Here is an 18,375-nt window from a genome sequence, read left to right as displayed (position 1 = left end):
TGTGCTCATATCCATTCACACCCACCCTCCTTCCCCACTGTCGGAGTGACCGGCAAGAAGGAACTGAGGGGTGGCCGGGTCGGCTGGGGTATTTATGCGGCGCTGTGGTGGCGCCACTCCAGGGGGCACCCAGCCGACCCGTCGAGTGTTGCTAGGGTAGAAAAGTTTCTCCGACGGCTGTGCACGCGGCGCGCACACACCTAAATGGAATGGATATGAGCAACACATCTCGAAGAACAACAGTTACAGAGGTAAGTAACCTCGTTTTCCCTCTCTTTGATAGAACAGAGGTGCTTCTTTTCTTTCTATGTGGGCATATAATATAATATAATAAAAAATCTGTCAAAAGAAAATTCAATGTCAGAGTGCTGGTGGCTTGTTACTAAAAGAAAATCAATTTGCAGTGAAAACGCATGAATCGCTGTTGTTGGACAGGTGGTGTCTTCAACTGAACCAAATTTTGGATAGCAAATGCAGATTTACACAAGATCTGGCAATTTTGGGTTCAGGCACTCCTTCCTGAACTTGAGGAGTGACATTTTCCCCTGTTAGTTATAGAAACTTGTCTGCTAAAGAGCTGTGATTTAGATCGTTTGGGATTTAATTCAGAGTTTGGACTGCAAAGCTGTTGAAATAGACTGGATTGGCTTAGGGTGAGGCTTATTGAGTGCTGGATGTCTCCACTGTGGCTTTGCTGTATGTGGAAGGGAGGGACATATGCTGTCTTATATTGGATAGAGGTTTAGGAACATCGCTATGGGATGGTCTACAGTAGAAACTTATATTGGTGTAGCTATACCTCTCAGGTGTTTGAAAAATCTGCACACCTGAGATGTAGCTATGCCACCCTAACCCCTGGTGTAGGCAGCCCTACCATCAACCTAGTTACCACCTCTCAAGGAGGTGGATTAACTACAGCAAAAGGAGAACCTCTCCTGGTACTGTAGTGAGGTCTGCACTGAGGCGCTGCAATTGTGCTGCTGTAGCTTAAGTGTAGACATGGTCTAGAAAGTAGAGATGCAGTCCATTACATAGGTCAGTATGGGGACTTGAAAGTTGACCCTTTTTTCCTCTTTCTCAATTCCCACTTTCAATTGTTAGGTCCAACAGCAGGAAGCAGAGAGGAGATGGGAGGAAATCCAGGCCTATCTCGGGAAAAGGATAGCAGAACATGAAGCAGCACAACAAGGTATGAACATGTGTAGTTTCCTGTTACTACCAAAGATGGCTGTCTCTCCCTTTTCCTGTATGTAAAAAGCATATTCTTGGGCAAATAACATTGAGCTATAGAGAATTTAAAGGAAACAGTTCATCAGTGTACTCAATACCTCCTCCAGCTGACATCTCAGGAAAACAGTGCATTTCAAATGGTATCTATGGCCTGGGTTGTTTTAAGTGTGAAGGGTTAAGCATAGTTAAGTACTATGCTTGCTTAAATAAAAACTGTCTGTTGCTCAGTTTTCCCAATATATTACAAATGTTGAAATATTTTGTTTAATTAAAACCATGATGTTTCTGTCGCAGATGTGCAGAATAAGCTTGTGGCCAAAGACAATGAAGTCCAGAGCCTGCACAGCAAACTTACAGATACAATAGTGTCTAAACAACAGCTGGAGCAAAGGATGTTGCAGTTAATGGAGGCTGAACAAAAGAGGGTCACTGCAGAGGATTCTGTGCAGTTGCAGGTGCAGGTACTGCATTAGTAGCTGAAGATCTTTCTCCATGCAACAGAGCTTGAATGATATTACTGGGCTTTTGTTTTAACAAAGCTTTACAGTTGAATGCAAGAACGAATATGCACCTCTACCTCGCTATAATGCAACCTGATATAACACAGGTTTGCGTACAGTGTGGTAGCAGTGGGGCTCTGGCGGTGCTTTAAAGGGCCCGGGGCTCTGGCTGCTGCGGGGAGCCCCGGGCCCTGTAAATCCCGCTGAAGCCCTGCTGCCGCTACCCTGGGGCTGCGGCAGTGGGGCTCACCAGTGATTTAAAGGCCCAGGCTCCCCGCAGCGGCTGGAGTCCGGAGCTCTTTCAATCACTGCCAAAACCCTGCTGCCCCTACCCCAATATAACGGAGTTTCAGCTATAACGCGGTAGGGATTTTTGGCTCCCCACGACCATGTTATAGCGGGGCAGAGGTGTACTTTGTTCCAATGATCAGCTGTCATCCTATAAGAGGAGATGCTCTAACCTGCTGCACTGGTTTCAAACAAGCTGGCTTATGCTGTATGAGATATATGGAGTGGAAAGGAAAGGAGTGTTCTCTTGTGGCACATACTGTGTTGTATTCCTTGTTGTTCTTAAATTTACTACCAAAAGATTATTGTAATTAAAAAATAGTGTCATCCAAACAATGTGGTTAACATAAGAACGACCATACTACGTCAAATCAAAGGTCTGTCTAGCCCATTATCCTGTCTTCCGACAGTGGTCAATACCAGCTGCCCTAGAGGGAGTGAACAGAACAGGTAACCATCAAGTGATCCATCCTCTGTTGCCCATTCCCAGCTTCTGGCAAACAGGCTAGGGACACCATCCCTGTCCATCCTCACTAATAGCCATGGATGGACTTATCGTCCATGAACTCAATGTTTTTTTTTGTTTTGGACCCTGTGATAGTCTTGGCCTTCACAACATCGTTCAAGTGTAAATGCCTAACATGCAACTTTAAAACAGTGCAGTTAATAAGAACTAAAACATATATACTCTTGTATATTTACATTTGCTTTTTTGTTTGTATTCTCTCTCCATAAGGAGCTGATGGAGCAGAATGAGGCTTTGAAAGCTCAGCTTCAGAAGTTTCATTCACAAATGGCAGCCCAGGTACAGCATGTTCTAACACTATACGTTTTGTCTTGCAGTCTTAACTGGTAAATGTTCTTTCAAAAGTCAGTTACAACAATTATTATTTAAATCTGGATATGGTACATTGAATGTAGAAAGTTACCATGACTCCTTGGGCAATAGAGCATGATGAAACATACCATACATTTTATAGTTCACGTAGAAATAGTGTTTACAACATTAAATTGTGTGGAATAATTTCTTAAATCCAATGACTATTTCAGTGGAAACAATAGATGATTTGCGATAACTTTCACAGTTTTTCATGTTTAAACATTCTGGTTCCGCTTGATTTGCTTTGACAACTTATTTCTTTGTACAGTATCGTTAAATACTGTACATCAGATTTCAGGGCCTCATTAGAGGCTCCAGTCACATCCAGATACTTCCTGGCTTCTGGATTGCAGACAGTGAGAAGTTGACTCTCTGCACAGCCAATCGTAGAAATCAGCAGCCTTAGAAAAGCCCTCTTTAACTTTGCCTGCTTAATGCAGGCACAAATGGAACAAGTACAAAGATTCAGAGGTCCCTGCCTGCCTACAGCTGAATATTGAATTTTTTCAGTCGTGCATGGACAAACTTGCTATATCTTCATTGAGTCAAAGGCCAGAAGGGACCCCAGTTAGCATGTGGCCTGTCCGCCTGGATAATACCAACCATAGGGTTTCCCTGAAATCATTTCTCTTTGAACTTGAACCTGTTTTTTAGAAAAACATTCAATCTTGATTAAAAAAAATTGCCAGTGATGGAGAATCCACTACAGCCCTTAGCCGGTTGTTCCGATTATTAATTGCCTTTACTGTCAAAAACTTGTTCTTTTATTTCCTGTAAGTATTTGTCCAGCTTCAGCTTCCAGCCAAGCTAGATATTCACATGTGGCCTGAACAAACTGAAGACCGCATTAATAATCTGGCACTTGCCTTTTGTTGTAGAGTTTGGTCCCTTCAGGAGTGAGGGCAGTGGTGGAAAGGTGACAGGTTGGGCTGGTTATTTTGAGGGGTGGGGGGTAGTGCTGGATGTCTACCTACTCCTAAGTGGGGACTTGCGTAAATGACTGAGATGACTTGGGTTCACATTCATTGTAGTCTTCTTGATGCTGTTCTCTGCCATCTAGTATGAGTGGGGAAACTAGATGAGAAGAATCTATGGCATTGAGGCACAAAACTATAAGAGAACTCCCACAATTACAGGTCCATGTGGTCCATTACGGTAATGTTCATTGGCTCTTGGACCAGTGTGGGCAAGGACTTTGGTATGAGTTTATACCATTTCAAAGTTCTTTGGCCAGGAAATGTTGGGTATTTGGCCTGTGCCAGTTTTAAATATCTCCAGTAAACAAGTCCAGCAAATGTTCTTTCTGGCTCAGCTTAGAAAAGGACTTTTTTCGTTTTTGATTTACATCCAGCTATTTTTTTTCCCTCTGTAGAACTCTGCTTCAGTCCTGGCAGAAGAACTACAGAAAGTGTAAGTATCCCTTCTCCTATAAGTTTATGAAGAAGTTGCTTGCTTTGTTGCCTGCTCAAGATGTAGAAACTCTTAACTCATGCTCGGCACATATGAGAGAGAACTGTGAAGGAAATGCTGTCACTTAAGTATTTACTTTGCATTGTGTGTGATCCTCTTGGAAGCTGCGAAACTTCTTCCTACGGATTTCCCCTCCCCACCCCAGACTTAGAGTACATTGTGTGTAGCTGTGTTGGCTGTGTGGGAGTGAGAGCTGCCCCTCTTGCTGACGTCTGAGTGTGTGGATCAGTGGCATGTGCAGGGCCAGGAGAATGTTAGAACAGCCTCTAAAGCAGAGCTTCAGGGTACTTGTCCCGTTGAGGGGGAGGGTGTTCGTGCACGTCTTGTAAACTCTTGGCAAGCATAGAGGATTTAAAACAAACAAACAAAAAAAACTCTTTAGGTCCAAAACACACTGTCAACAGAATTAATTATAGCAAGTTTGATTTTGGGCTTGCATATTCCTTCTTTTAAGTGTAACTTAACACTATACATCCATTTCTGTCTAAAAAGTCTTGTTGCAAATTACTTGCATCTCTTATTTGTACAGGATTGCAGAAAAGGACAAACAGATAAAGCAGGTGGAGGACTCTTTAGTCAATGAACATGCCAATCTAGCCGGCAAGGAGGAGGAGCTCAAGGTATAGGAAATGCCGCTTTGAAGGAAACTGAATGACTAAAGAGCAAGCTCATTACAGAAGCTGTAATTGTGAACTGAAACCCACAAACCCAGCAGACCCAAAACTGCCACACACAAGTCCAGAAACTTCTGGATGTGGAGAAGTAATCGTGCATCTGTCTAGCAACAATGACCCAGACACAACTCATTCCTATCCCTTGCCAACAGATCTCTTCAAGAACTGTCTCCTTATTAGGCATGTAGGTTACACAGGCAGATGAACTTCAAGGAAGTAGGGTTGCCAGGTGTCCGGTTTTCAACCGGAAAGTCCAGTCGAAAAGGGAACTTGGCAGTGTCTGGTCAGTATGGGCAAGCGGGGCAGCGGAGAGGGAAGGGGCAGCCTGTTGCCTGGCCACGAAGTGGCAGCTCTTGCGGCAGCACGCATGCACTAGCTTTGAGGAGCAAAATTTGCAGGGCTGCACTGGAGGACACAATGCAGGGGCCCATGGCGAATGGGGTGAGGGGCTCCCAGCAGGGATGGAACATTCTCTGGGAGGGAAGAAACGCATGCTGTCCTGCCAGCCAGCACTTTCTCCAGCCACGCTCTCAGGCAGTTCTAGGATGAGGAGTGCTTGAGTGGGCGGGGAAGGGGACTGCGAGGCATGCAGCTCAGAGGGATGCCTCTGTGCAGGAGGGCCATGTCCTAGCTTGCCAGCAGGGCTGCCTGGCTGCTCCTGTGCAGCTACAGTGCTCTTCTGACCTGCACTACCAGGTGGCCTACTGGAGCTGGGGTTGCAAGTCCCTGGGGGCTGCTCATGCTGGAGTTGATGGGGGAGAGCAGTGAGCAATCGGGGGAGGAGAGGGAGAGGAATGAGTGAGGGGAAGAGGTGGGGCAGGGGGTCCAGTTTTCAGATGTTAGCAAGTTGTCCGCCTTACAAGAAAGTCCAAGATTATCTTGGTGTTAATGTTAGGCTCTTAGCAAAAGGTTGTGTGAAATATTTGCACTGAAGAATATGGAATGACTTGAAATAGTGTCTTTAAAAAAGCAAATGAATTCATCTCTTTTTCTCTGTAGGTTGTACAGAATATGAATTTATCCCTAAAAGCAGAGGTGCAAAAGTTACAGGCTTTGACAAATGAACAGGTAAAATAGCCGTGTTGACTTAACTCATTAAGTGCCAGATTCTGCCACACAGACACCTGAGTGGCACTGTACTTTGTGAGTAACCTCATTGATTTCAATGAAATTACTCTTGGAGTAGGGTAAAACTATGAAGGCTGCAAATCTGGGCTCATTAGTGATGACTTTTGAGAAACCAAACATCGAAGGAATCTTTTTAAGAAAGAGTCTGCTTATTTAACACCCACTTACTGCAGTTTACAGCTTTAATTTGTTCATCATACGGATTCGTTTAAATTTTCAAACAGATTCCTTCAAGACACTACGCCCACAGTTGTGAATTCAGATACCATGATTGCATGTGCAGTCTTGACCACTATCTAAAATAATCATACATGCACACTGTTTCCCATGGGCAGTTCTAAAAATCTGGCCCTTCGCATTTCAGTCCCATGGCCAGGTATTTAAAATACTTGACAGTGCTTTATTTCATTGTAGTGAGTGCTGGATATCGGAGAGCACCAATGCAGAGGACCAGTTGTTGAATGTATAATGTGGAAGATGTGAGCTTGCAGTCTTTAAAAATGAGTAAAGATAACATTATTCCGTCGTTATGTTGGAGACTAGTATAGTGAAAGAACCACTGAAACTGACTTATTCTAGCTTGAATATTGGGGAATGTGGGGTTGATTGAGTCTTGTGATGTAATATGTTAAGACTCTGCTAATCCTCTTTATATCTAGGCTGTTGCTGCACATGAACTGGAGAGGATGCAGAAAAGGTAAATAAAATAAAATAAATCCAACCAGCATTTCGTAAACATTTTTTTTTTTGTAGCTTTGTTTATACCTTTTTTAATTGAATGGATGCTTTTTGTAAGAGAGTGGAAAAGGGCAGTATTATTAACTGTGTAATTTACTGTCTCAGTATTCATATTAAAGATGACAAAATAAGAGCACTTGAAGAACAGCTACAAGGACAACTTGCCCAGGTCTCAAACACAAGGGAAGAATTTAAGGTACTGTACTCTGTGTTAAGCTTGCTTGTAACATTTTCTAGATTTCTGAAAGATTCTGTAACAGTGCAAACAACTGCACTGATTTGCAGAGCGGAGGTTGTGTATTTTCAGCTGTTAAGAATTGTAAACAAGAATATGTAATATTACTGGCGTCCTTTCAGGATGTCGTAGCAGCAGCAAGCTGTGCAACTGAGTACATCCGTGTTAAAATCCATTTAAATGTACTAGCTGCAGCTGTGAAGACTAATGTCTCTAAATAGTTAATGAACTCTCTGAAAGGACGAGATGTTCGGTAATAACCATGACAGGTTTTTCTGCATTTCATATTTGAAATGTATCCTGCCAGATGTTGGTGCATACATAGTTTGGATTATCATGTTGCTAGTGATCTGATCACAACTTTTTTCTTAAACTCTAAATAAATGTAAAAATATCTGATTTTGCTTTTAACTTAAAACGTCTCATCTGTATTATGGCAGCTAAGCTATCAATTAAAGATATAACTGTGCCGACATTTGAATTCCTTTGTGCAGAGCTATGTTTGTTTCTGTATTATGTGCACACAAAAGCGAACAACGTTAAACAAACAAACACCAAACATCCTTGCTTCTGGATTTAAACTCTTATAATGCTTCCCATGAAGGGCTTTGATGCCTTCTTCCTAAAGGTAGTTCCTTCAGCACAAGGCGACAGCCCCTTTACTTCTATTCCTACACAAGATTAACTCTGCTGTGAGCTGACACACAACCTCCTAGGGTAACCCATAAAGTGTGGGTAGTCAATAGGCAGACTGTGGGTTAAAGCTAGACTGCTAGATGCTTTTGAACAAACCCCCCAATTTTTTTTATTTACTTATCATTCTTTTCTTTTCTTTGGAGTCTGGACCTTGACTATGCCATGACCAAGAAATTTGGATCCTGACAAAAAATAGACTACCCCTGCCATAAAAAATATAACAGTGCTGGGAGACGTAGGGCTTTGCATCAGAGGAAAGGCAGAATGGGATGAATATCCTAGTCCAAAATGAATTGATTCTCAATCATAACTAGTTGTACAAATAATTGATCTTTTAGCTCGCTGGGAATTCTGGAAAAAAATGTTTCAGGTCAACCCGAGAGAGAATTTTTAGTTTTTTCAGCAAAATGTGAAATGTCAAAGAGAAATTAATTCGGGGTCCAACAGTGTTTCGTTTAGATTATAAGTGCTTTGAAACATTTTTAATTGAATTTTTTAAAAATTTTGAATCTTAATTGAAATGTTTGGACTTCTATAGTTTTTTTTCAACACAATTTGGCAAAACAGACACAAATTTTGTGGAATGTTTTGATGTTGCCAAACTTGCATTTTTATTGGGAAAAACGCTTTTGGCCAAAAAATTTTGTCCAACAATAATCACAATCCTTTTTGTTGTACTCCTTTCCTGTCTAAACTTGCCCTGTAAATCTTTGGGGTAGGAACCATGTATTTAGAGAGCGCCTAGCAGATTTTTAAGGATTCTGAAAATCACTGGTAAAAGTGATGGAAGCTGGGCTCTAAAAATGTGTGCTGATGGAGCTAAATGTAGACTTAAAAAAAGAGTACATGGTGAACTGCATTTCCTGCCTTCTCCAGCATGTGGGAACAATCAGCAAGTTGTGGACAAATACACTGCTAACTCGCTATAACGCCACCTGATATAACACGAATTTGAATATAACGCAGTAAAACTGTGCCCTGGGGGGTGGGGTTACACACTCAGGTGGATCAAAGCAAGTTCGATATAACACAGTTTCACCTATAACGCGGTAAGATTTTTTTGGCCCCCCAAGGACAGCGTTATATCGAGGTAAAAGTGTAGCTGTATATTGAACTAAAGTACCTAGAAACTAATAACAGTTTTATTTAAGCTAATGGGACTTTAAAGGTGAGCAGGAAGGGTCCAGCTATGGTGTTGATGCTCTCAGTACAGAAGATAAGAATGTATTGATCCCAGGGATCCTAAATTTATTATCTCCAGTCTGTAAAACGTTTTTACTGTTCTGCTCTTCATAGTATCAAATGGAAGTTTGCATCCCAAGCAGTACTAAGTTGGTGCCAGTATCCAAAAGAGGTAAAGTGTCTGTCTATGTAGTCATCTGTGTAACTGGTGGGGAGAAAAATGTGTTCATTAGAAGCCAGCGTTGTTTCAGAAATAGCAATCTAGGCTAGATCTGCAGTTCTTTTTTTTTTTTTTTTTTTTTGAGGTCTTGATTTGCCAGTTAGGATGGGTTTCTGTTTCTGCCATGCTGCAGAGAGAAACAGCTTTGTCGCCTCTAGAGTGATTATCAAAGGCAGAGGAGGGACCCACAGTATGATTACTTGCCTTCTCATAGGCATCTAATCCACCAGCTGGAGCTGGAGCATGCAGGAGACTGCAGACCCATCTGTTTTTGCTGTGTTTATAAACATTTTAGGGTAGCTTGTGAGCATCTGGGAGGGGATATTGGAACCTTTCCTTTACAAAAGGAGCATTTTATAAAAGCCAGTCATCAGCAATAGGTTGACATGGTGCTAATAAGTGTGTTTTTTTGTAGGAGGATAGTCTAGATTTCACTGTCATATACTAGGTAAGAGCTACAACTCCCAGCACTGTTGCATCTTTTATGGCAGGAGTAGTCAATTATTTTTGTGTGATCCCATCCCTGGGGATGAGGACTATTTCTCTTGGCTATCTGGGGACAAAAGTCTTAATGTTCTGAGGAAGCAAGAAAGAGGGAAAACCAACTCTTTTTAGGTTTTTTTTCTATGCTGCTGTATTTGTGTTTAAAAAAAGCTGCAGCTTCTCTACTTATGATTCATTAGATGGCTGATGTTACAAAACAAAGTAATTTGGGTACGCCGTTCTGAATTGACGGCTTGCTATCTCCTTCCAGGTTCTTACGGATCAAAACAAAGCTTTGCAATTGGAAGTTGAAAAACTGCAGGCTCTCTTGTCCGAGCAGGTACAATCAATATTTACTGATGTCTTATTACATAGCTGGTGGAGTTGGTTTCTGTTTTAAAGAGTTCTGCTTCTGACCAGGGTCTCTAGTTGAGCTAGTTGAAAACTCCAGCTGCTCCGTCCGTTGCTTTTAGAGCTCTGGTTTCACTAGTGCAAGATGGAAGGTCCTTTGTGGCCCTAACCTGATGGATGAGCAGCAGCTTTCAGTCAAGCTGCTGGATATAAAGAAAAACCTCACGGGCCTCCTGAGGGTCTCTAGTGGAATCAGGAAGCCAATATTGAGTCAAAAGTCTGGAAACAGATTGCCCAAGCGGTTGACGAGTCAATCTGATTGGTTAAATATAACTTGGTGAGCCATGCTACACCCTCCCTCACTATGATGTTTCAAGACAGAGGACATCACTCTTTCCTTTTGTCTGTATGTCACCTGTCCCAGCAGCCAACATGGCCATTGGAGATCAGAGACATCTAGGCTCAAAATTCCTGAGGGGGGTTTTTCATTTGGATTTTGGTGCTTACTGGCCTGCGTTTTCTTGTTATAGGTGTCTCCTTCCCTTCTCAGGCACAGTTCATTATAATTATAGCTCAGTCAGATGGGGCTTGTTGTAGCAGAGAGTATGGAAGATCATGGTGTTACAGGTGAAACAGCACTGGTAAATGAGACAACATCCTGCTGGTGGAAGGAGCCATGCTTCATCATTTGGATGAGGCTCATTCTCTAGCTTGAGCTGATCCCTGAGAGACGAATGCCCCAAGGAGGGAGGTGGTATGGGGCACTTTAAAGGGACAGCTCCTGGCAGTAGCATGGAGACAGTAAACTGGTCATTCCACCAGGTAAGCCCTTGCTTGCTAATGGGAAGGGAGATTGCTCTGGGTCAGTTTACATGGTTGTGATGCAAGGCTGAGTGGAGGTGGATTCTTGCAGGCAATGGTATGACTCTTCTCATTTGCTCCATGTGACAGGTTGTTACATAAGAGCTGTGGCCATTTGACCCAATGTTTTAGTGTATTCACTCCGCAGAAGGAGTGGGAGGGCAAGGCACCTTGCTATCAACATTTAGCTCTGTGTGTGCTTTGTAGATGCTGCTGCATTTGCTCCTCTAACTCTTTTACTGCTTTTGATGCTCTTGGTTTCACTGCAGATGTAAATAGCGCAGGTGATTCTAAGTGTTTATGCAGGTTGTCTGCTAGTGCTGCTCCCTCCCTTAGAGTTTTGGGCTGGTCTCTACTTCAGATTGACCCTTTTTACCACCTTGTCACTCACCTTCCAGTTTCCAGACTGAATTGCCTGCTTGTTTTCCCTTGAAAGGGAGCAGTAGCCATTCGTCTGTGAGCTGCCTCTTGTTCCGTGCCAGCGGCCTCCCCTCTGCGGTAGGGGCTTGTGACAGGACGAGGGGCAATAGTACTGTATTTCTTCAGCCAGCCAAAACTCTAGGCTTCACAGCAAGCAACATAAAGCTAAAATTGAACTTAAGTCTGGACCCCTTTTGTATTTTTCAGTCTAACCTGATGAACCTTTTTCTAATACACTTTTTTTCCTTGTGACTATCATAATGACCAGTACGACTGGTTATTCTTAGTCTTATTCCTGATCTCTTACCTGGAGCACTCTCTCACATACCTTGTTCCTCACCTACCAGACAAGTTGGTAGTGGCTGCCTGTGAAAAACATCAGCAAAAGACATGGCTTTACCCTTTCACCACAGGTCTTGCTGCCTCAGCTTTGAAATCTGTTTAGCTGCAGTTACAACCGCCAATCAGCAGCTCCTACTCCTGGAGTGTCTCCATTGTTCTAAGGTGTGACAGTTAGAGATTCCCAACTGGCACCTTGGAACCTGATGCAGGGTTTTCTCCAGTTGTTGGCTTGAGCGCCTCCTCCCTTGTGGGTGGCATTAAAAAAGCTGCTGCCAGCATGCACTGCTGTTGGCCCTTGCATAGATGTAAAAGCCAGAACCTGGTGCGTGGTGCCCCAGCTAAGTACATAGTTTTGGAAAATGTAGAAACTCTGATCTTGATTACACTCGCAGGTGTTCGGGTCTGTGGGCTAGAAGTTCTGAGCCAGATGCTGCAGGGCGCTGGGCGCCCTCAACTCCCACCGACATTGTCGGAGTTAGGGGGCAGTTGGCACCTCATGAGATTTGAGCATGATGTCCAGAGCTCCTTGCTGTTTGTGAACTAATATGAAGAGTATAAAAGCTAGTCTGGCCCAGAACCCCTGTCCTAACAGGTTCAGATTCTGCTTTCCAATAGCAGTATTGGGAGCACACATTATGAAAACTCTACCTCTTGGACTAGTTTAATCCAAAAACTCAGTGTCTAGACAAGCTGATGTTAATCAGTCCTTTCTGTTACTAAATCTTAAACCAGTGTTGATCCAGTCGATGACCAGCTTTTCATACTTTAATTTATAGGCTAATAAAGAACTGTTGGAGCAAATGGAAAGGAGGTAAGGGATTTTCAGCTCTCATCAAGGAAGCTAAAGTACCTCCTTGATCCTATGGTAGTAAGGTTACTAGTTTTTCCCTGAAAATTTCTTGTAGGAGCAACTTGTTTCTTCATGGAGAATATCTTGTAACATCTTTGTTTAATTTCTCAGTATTACTGAAAAAGATGAAAAGATAAAGACGGTTGAAGAACTGCTGGAAGCTGGGCTCATACAAGTGGCTAACAGGGAGGAGGAATTGAAGGTAAAAATCTCTTGCAATATTATCCTCAGTGGGAAATAGAGATGGGTTTCTCATGTTATGTGTAACTTTGAGCTGTGGGTCCATATGTCAAGGTATCAGAACATTTCCTTTGAATAGGGAAAAGTGACCTCCTTGAGACCAAAATGTTCACTTCCATCTGCTGATGTTTTTGTGCACAAGTTAGAACAGTCTATTCTTATTCTAAAGGAATTTGGTAATGTCCTAGTTGGTCAGGACTAAAAACCAGTGCGATTTCACATGTATATGTCCAGAGTGATTAGTGACAAGATTACGTTTAGAAAAGGTTGATTTATACTCTTGGGATTATTACTGCAACTTCTGTGATTTTTTTTCTACTCTAATGGTAGTTGGAAGATGAAGTAAATTGTAAACGGATCGAACTTGCTTTTACTGTCCACCTAGAAATATTTGTAAATATATCAAAATGGAATAATGTTAGATTGATGGGAAGCCCAGAAAGCCACAGTGGTAGAACACCAATCTGAGCATGGAGATCTATGTACTTGTAAATGACCGGCTCAGTGACTGAAACTCCAATCTAGAAATGAAGCCATCTGCCATAAAAAAAAAAGCTACAGTTTGCACAAAAAGCAAAAGCCTGATTGTTAAGCAACCAAAGTTGCTTTGTGCACATCACTCTGGTGCTCTTCACTGCTCTAGCGCACTGTGAATTAGTGTCTAGTTCAAGGTGTGAAGGCTGGCCTTCAGAGTCCATGTGAGAACTTTCACAGAGGCCATGGAACTTGGTATCAGATGAAATTGCGATGATTACTAAACTCGCTGCAGAACTTTTTTTTTTTTTTTTTTTTTTTTACCTAACATTCCCACAAGAAATATTTCCACGCCCCTCTCACCCATGCCCCCCTCCTGTAATTCTGTTCAAAGTAGCCCTTTAATGCGACTTGCTGGGAAGGAGAAGAGGAGTACAATGGTTGGTGCCACCATAAACTACAAACCTACATATTGTGGGTAGGCAGTTTTTAAGGGGTCAGAAAGGTTGACCAGTATTTGAGGAGTGTGTAAATTCCAAAAGAGGAGAGGCTTATTTCACAGTGGTAAAAATAAGAAAAGGAAGCTTTTTAGGCTAAAATAAGAAAAATTACTGGCTTCCCTTGACCTGTAAAACTAGACTAGATAAAACATTCTATACTGGCAGGGCATAGGGAGATTAGATCTAGGTGGGTCTTTTTTTCGTCTTTAATTTCTATCCTGTTTCAGCTGGAGTCAATTTAATCGAGAGAGATATAAAAACTTGAATGAGAATATTGCTTTTAAGAGGCATCATCCAAACAGCAGTGAACAAATTTGTTTTTGATCTTTCTTAAAACTACATTTTTCACTTTTCCTGTGTATTTCTCTTTAAAAGGCACTGCGAGCAGAAAATTCATCCTTGAAAAAAGAAGTTCAAAATCTGCAAATTCAGCAATCAGAGCAGGTAGTACTTTAAATCCTAAATTGTATTACATGCAAACTACATTAAAAGAACACTAAGATTTAAAAATCAGGCACTCAAAAGTTAGGAAATATCATAACTGAGGTTTGCCTGTGAGACTTTAATTTGGCACCTGTGTGTATGTATTATGAAGAAGAGTGCTGTGTAGCTCGAAAGCTTGTTTCTTTTATCAACAGAAGTTGGCCCAATAAGTAGGGCCCTACCAAATTCATGGTCCATTTTGGCCAATTTCATGGTCATAAGATTTAAAAAAATCATCAATTTAGTTATTTTCAGCTATTTAAATCTGAAATTTCATGGTGGTGTTGTAATTCTATGGGTCCTGACCCAAAAAGGAGTTGGTCACAAAAAAAGTGGGGGGGTCCACAAGGTTATTGTAAGGGGGGTTGTGGTACTGCTACCCTTACTTCTGTGCTGCTGGCGATGGCGCTGCCTTCAGAGCTGGGCAGCTGGAGAGTAGCAGCTGCTGGCCGGGATCCCAGCTCTGAAGGCAGAACCTCCAGCAGCAGCAGCGCAGAAGTAAGGATGGCCTGATATGGTATTGCCACCTTTACTTCTGTGCTGCTGCTGGCGGGTGCTGCCTTCAGAGCTGGGCAGCTGGAGAGTAGCAGCTGCTGGCCGGGATCCCAGCTCTGAAGGCAGAACCTCCAGCAGCAGCAGCGCAGAAGTAAGGATGGCCTGATATGGTATTGCCACCTTTACTTCTGTGCTGCTGCTGGCGGGTGCTGCCTTCAGAGCTGGGCACCTGGTAACAGCTGCTGCTCTCCAGCCACCTAGGTCTGAAGGCGGCACAGAAGCAAGGGTGGCAATCCTGTCACCCCCGTCCCCAGAAATAACCTTGTGACACTCTCTCCTCTCCCTGGCAACTCCCTTTTGGGGTTTCCCTTTTGAGAAACGCTGGTCTCCCCTGTGAAATCTGTATTGTATGAAGTAAAAGTACACAAAATGTCTATCAGGGATGGTCTAGACAGTATTTGGTCTTGCCATGAGGGCAGGGGACTGGACTCGATGACCTCTTGAGGTCCCTTCCAGTCCTAGAATCTATGAAAAAGACCAGATTTTACGGTCTGTGACTCGTTTTTCATGGCTGCGATTTTGGTAGGGCCCTGCCAATAAAAGATTACCTTACCCACCTTGCGTCTCTGTGCGTTGAGACAACCTTTGGTTACATAATCTTGTACAATTTTTTGATACCCACATGGGTTATCAGCAGGGTTGGAACCATTAGATCAGATATTCAGAAATTTGCTCACTGCAGAGGAATGGTGAGACTCAAGAATCTTGGGTTCCATTCCAGCTTCCGGAAAGGAGCAGGCTCCAGTGGGTATAAATTCTTCCATCTGTTCCCCCAAGTGGGACCCTCTTCTGCCCCTGCCCTTCCAACCCATTCCTGACTTCTCTTCTCCCACTCCTTGCTCCTCATTCTGGCCCCATTCTCCTTAGCTAGCCAGTCCCAGTCTCCATTCTGCAGGCATCTCATCCCAGTCTCTTTTTCCAGCAAGTCCTAGTCTCACCTCTCAGAATATCCCATCCCAATGTCCTTGTCCCACCATTCCCAGTTCCATCCTGTGTATCTTCCCCATTCTCACTGGCTCCCAGTCTCTTGCCTCCAGATCCTGAAATGGAGTGCAGGATTCTGGATCTCACCGTTCCTCTGCTGTCAGCAAACATTTGTAAAACCCACTGGCAAAGTCTTTCCCTACTCCACTCTAATGATGGCCCACATAGAGGGTAACAACCTACTACTGCTATCAGTTACTCCATTAGCTCAAGTGGCGGAAGTCTGTCCCTTGTGATCTAAAAGTTCCAAACCTACTGATGACTCCTATAGAGTCTGTATGATACCATACAATGCAATTTCTGTATTTAGTATTCAAAAATAAAAAAAACCACCCTACGAAATTACACACGCAAAACCTATGTTCACAATATTAAAGTTGCAAAGTCAAACCTTCAGATTGGAAAATGCCAGAAATAACGTTGTGCAGGCGACCTAAATGTAGCCCTCTGGTACATAGGAATTATGATGTCTAATTATATGATCAAAACTTTTAATGGGTTTTTTTGGGTGGGGGTGTATGTGTGTCCATTATAGAATCCTCTTGTTTTATTCTTTGGGCATTTGCAGGAGGCTGCTCACCTCCTGGCACCAGGTTTCACCCAAGCAGCTCGTGAGAGCGCTTTCAATACTGAAAAAAGCTCACGGGGAGCGTACATAAATTGATACTTATTGATTTTAAGTTTATAAATGTACAATATCTATCCCCATTTGCTACTTGCTTTTCCGGCCTGCTAAAATGCAATCTATGTAAAAGAATAACAAATCCCAACCCCTTTAAACCAGCCAGTTGTCAAAGGAGTTTCTCTGTCTCTTGCTTCCCCCAATATCTCAGCCCTCTTCTCTCTGTCCTCCCCAAAGCTCAAGGAAATACAGATCATAACAATCTGGTGATATCAAATAGTCTGTTAGGCACTACATGCTAATGATTTTTTTTTAACTATACATACTAATAAACCTACCCACTTAATTAGCAAAGCGTGACCTGCACTTGTACGCAGAGTTATTGATTGCACTGGGAGTGCTATCTGTCACCTGAAAAATGGACTGGTGACCTTAAGGGCCTGAGAGAGCCAGGCAGCAGTTTTGAGTCTTGTCTTTTTGGCCTGTGTTTCTACAGTGCCTGCCTAGCCCAATGGGGGTGCTGGTCCATGCCTAAGGCTCCTACATGCTATGGTCATTCCAATGCCTTTGTGGTCTGCCTTGACCATTGTTAAAGAAGCAGTTGCTGGGCTTTATCTCGCTAGGCATTGCCAGTTAATAGCTCATCTTGAACCTTTTCTTTTTGGGGGAAGTTATTCTGGAGCGTGCTGCAATAACTTTGAGTTTTGTAGTGATGGTGGGCACTCGTCCACTAGGGACCACCACGGAAGCCATCAAACCGCCATCCTATGATAAAAACTTAGGGCCACTACAAACCCAGACCAAATTCAAACCAACATCTTAGAGCTTGCAGAGCTTTGTGTCCCATTACTGATCCCTGCACTCTCCAGGCCCTTTCCCTCCCTCTAACCACCAGGTAGTTATTTTGAACTCTTCAGTCTCTCTAAACTAAATATTTGTTTGCTCAGGTTTCTTTCGAATCAGTGGTGGAAGAACTTCAGAAAGTGTAAGTAGCGTTATGAACCTGTCATCCCTCTGCCCTAAACCTCATCCCCCTTTTCCAACTCCTCTTTGCTGTGTTCAGGGGTGTGTTGCCTCTCCTGAACATTCCATTTTAATCAGGTGCACAAAGTTTGCGTGGCTGTGTGAGATCTGAGCAACACACCAAGCTAAACTAATGCTTCTATAAATCCAGTAATAGATCTGCACTAAATAGTGTAGGGGTCAGGAGTTGATTGACATAAGACTTGCGTTAGTTTTGCTAGCCCAGGCCTTAGGGTTCTAGGCCTGTCCTTGTTCACGAGATGCTGGATCATTAGATTATTGGCTGGTTCTCCTTTAATGTGCGTGAAAGGAGTGGATTTGTATTTCTTACTCTTGAAGGTTAAGAAAAACAAAAAAACAGCAGTAAATATTTTGCTGAAGCACATTTGCCAGAACTTGAAATCTAAAAGTAGGCGTGTGGCCTACTAGGACTACTGCTGCTGATTACAAACCAAACTAGGTACCTACCAACTAGGGTGACCAGACGGCAAGTGTGAAAAATCGGGATGGGATGGGGGTAATAGGAACCTCTATAAGAAAAAGATCCAAACATCGGGCCTGCCCCTATAAAATTAGGACATCTGGTCACCCTACTACCAACGATGCACAGAGCTTGTTCTCGCAAAAGCAAGCTTGTACCACATTGCCGTATTCCCCTCCTTCCGCTACCCTGGGAGTATGTAGGGTACCCACTTGTGTGATTCTGATATACAGATGTACAGCACCGAGCACATAGGGGCCTGTCTGGGGCTCTTAAGGGCTATTGTGATGTTAATAATGAAGATTGCTTATGCTAGTTCAACTAGCTTGTGATGTTTCCTCTCTGTTATGTGCTAAGAATCCGTGAGAAGGATGGAAAGATAAAATCGGTGGAAGAACTCCTGGAGGCTGAAGTCCTCAAAGTTGCAAACAAGGAGAAAACTGTTCAGGTACCAATCAGAGTCGT

At 43.0% G+C, this 18,375-nt stretch overlaps 1 protein-coding gene across 5 annotated transcripts in view; it reads left to right on the top strand.

The window, feature by feature from the left end:
• Window positions 1-18,375, top strand: part of KTN1 (kinectin 1) — a 111,947-nt gene that overhangs the window by 62,736 nt on the left and 30,836 nt on the right. For all 5 annotated transcript variants that reach the window (XM_075065783.1, XM_075065782.1, XM_075065784.1 and 2 more), the window contains 14 exons: window positions 1,102-1,189; window positions 1,525-1,691; window positions 2,755-2,823; window positions 4,271-4,308; window positions 4,898-4,988; window positions 6,042-6,110; window positions 6,830-6,867; window positions 7,014-7,104; window positions 9,996-10,064; window positions 12,475-12,509; window positions 12,660-12,750; window positions 14,138-14,206; window positions 17,354-17,391; window positions 18,268-18,358. In XM_075065783.1, the coding sequence (XP_074921884.1) occupies window positions 1,102-1,189; window positions 1,525-1,691; window positions 2,755-2,823; window positions 4,271-4,308; window positions 4,898-4,988; window positions 6,042-6,110; window positions 6,830-6,867; window positions 7,014-7,104; window positions 9,996-10,064; window positions 12,475-12,509; window positions 12,660-12,750; window positions 14,138-14,206; window positions 17,354-17,391; window positions 18,268-18,358 (1,044 nt within the window). The remainder of the gene's footprint in view (window positions 1-1,101; window positions 1,190-1,524; window positions 1,692-2,754; window positions 2,824-4,270; window positions 4,309-4,897; window positions 4,989-6,041; window positions 6,111-6,829; window positions 6,868-7,013; window positions 7,105-9,995; window positions 10,065-12,474; window positions 12,510-12,659; window positions 12,751-14,137; window positions 14,207-17,353; window positions 17,392-18,267; window positions 18,359-18,375) is intronic.

The sequence above is a fragment of the Chelonoidis abingdonii genome, chromosome 4, assembly GCF_003597395.2.
Source record: "Chelonoidis abingdonii isolate Lonesome George chromosome 4, CheloAbing_2.0, whole genome shotgun sequence".
Classification (NCBI taxonomy): domain Eukaryota; kingdom Metazoa; phylum Chordata; order Testudines; family Testudinidae; genus Chelonoidis; species Chelonoidis abingdonii.
The sequence above is the reverse complement of the archived record's forward strand: the minus strand, read 5'-3'. Positions and strand labels throughout refer to the sequence as shown.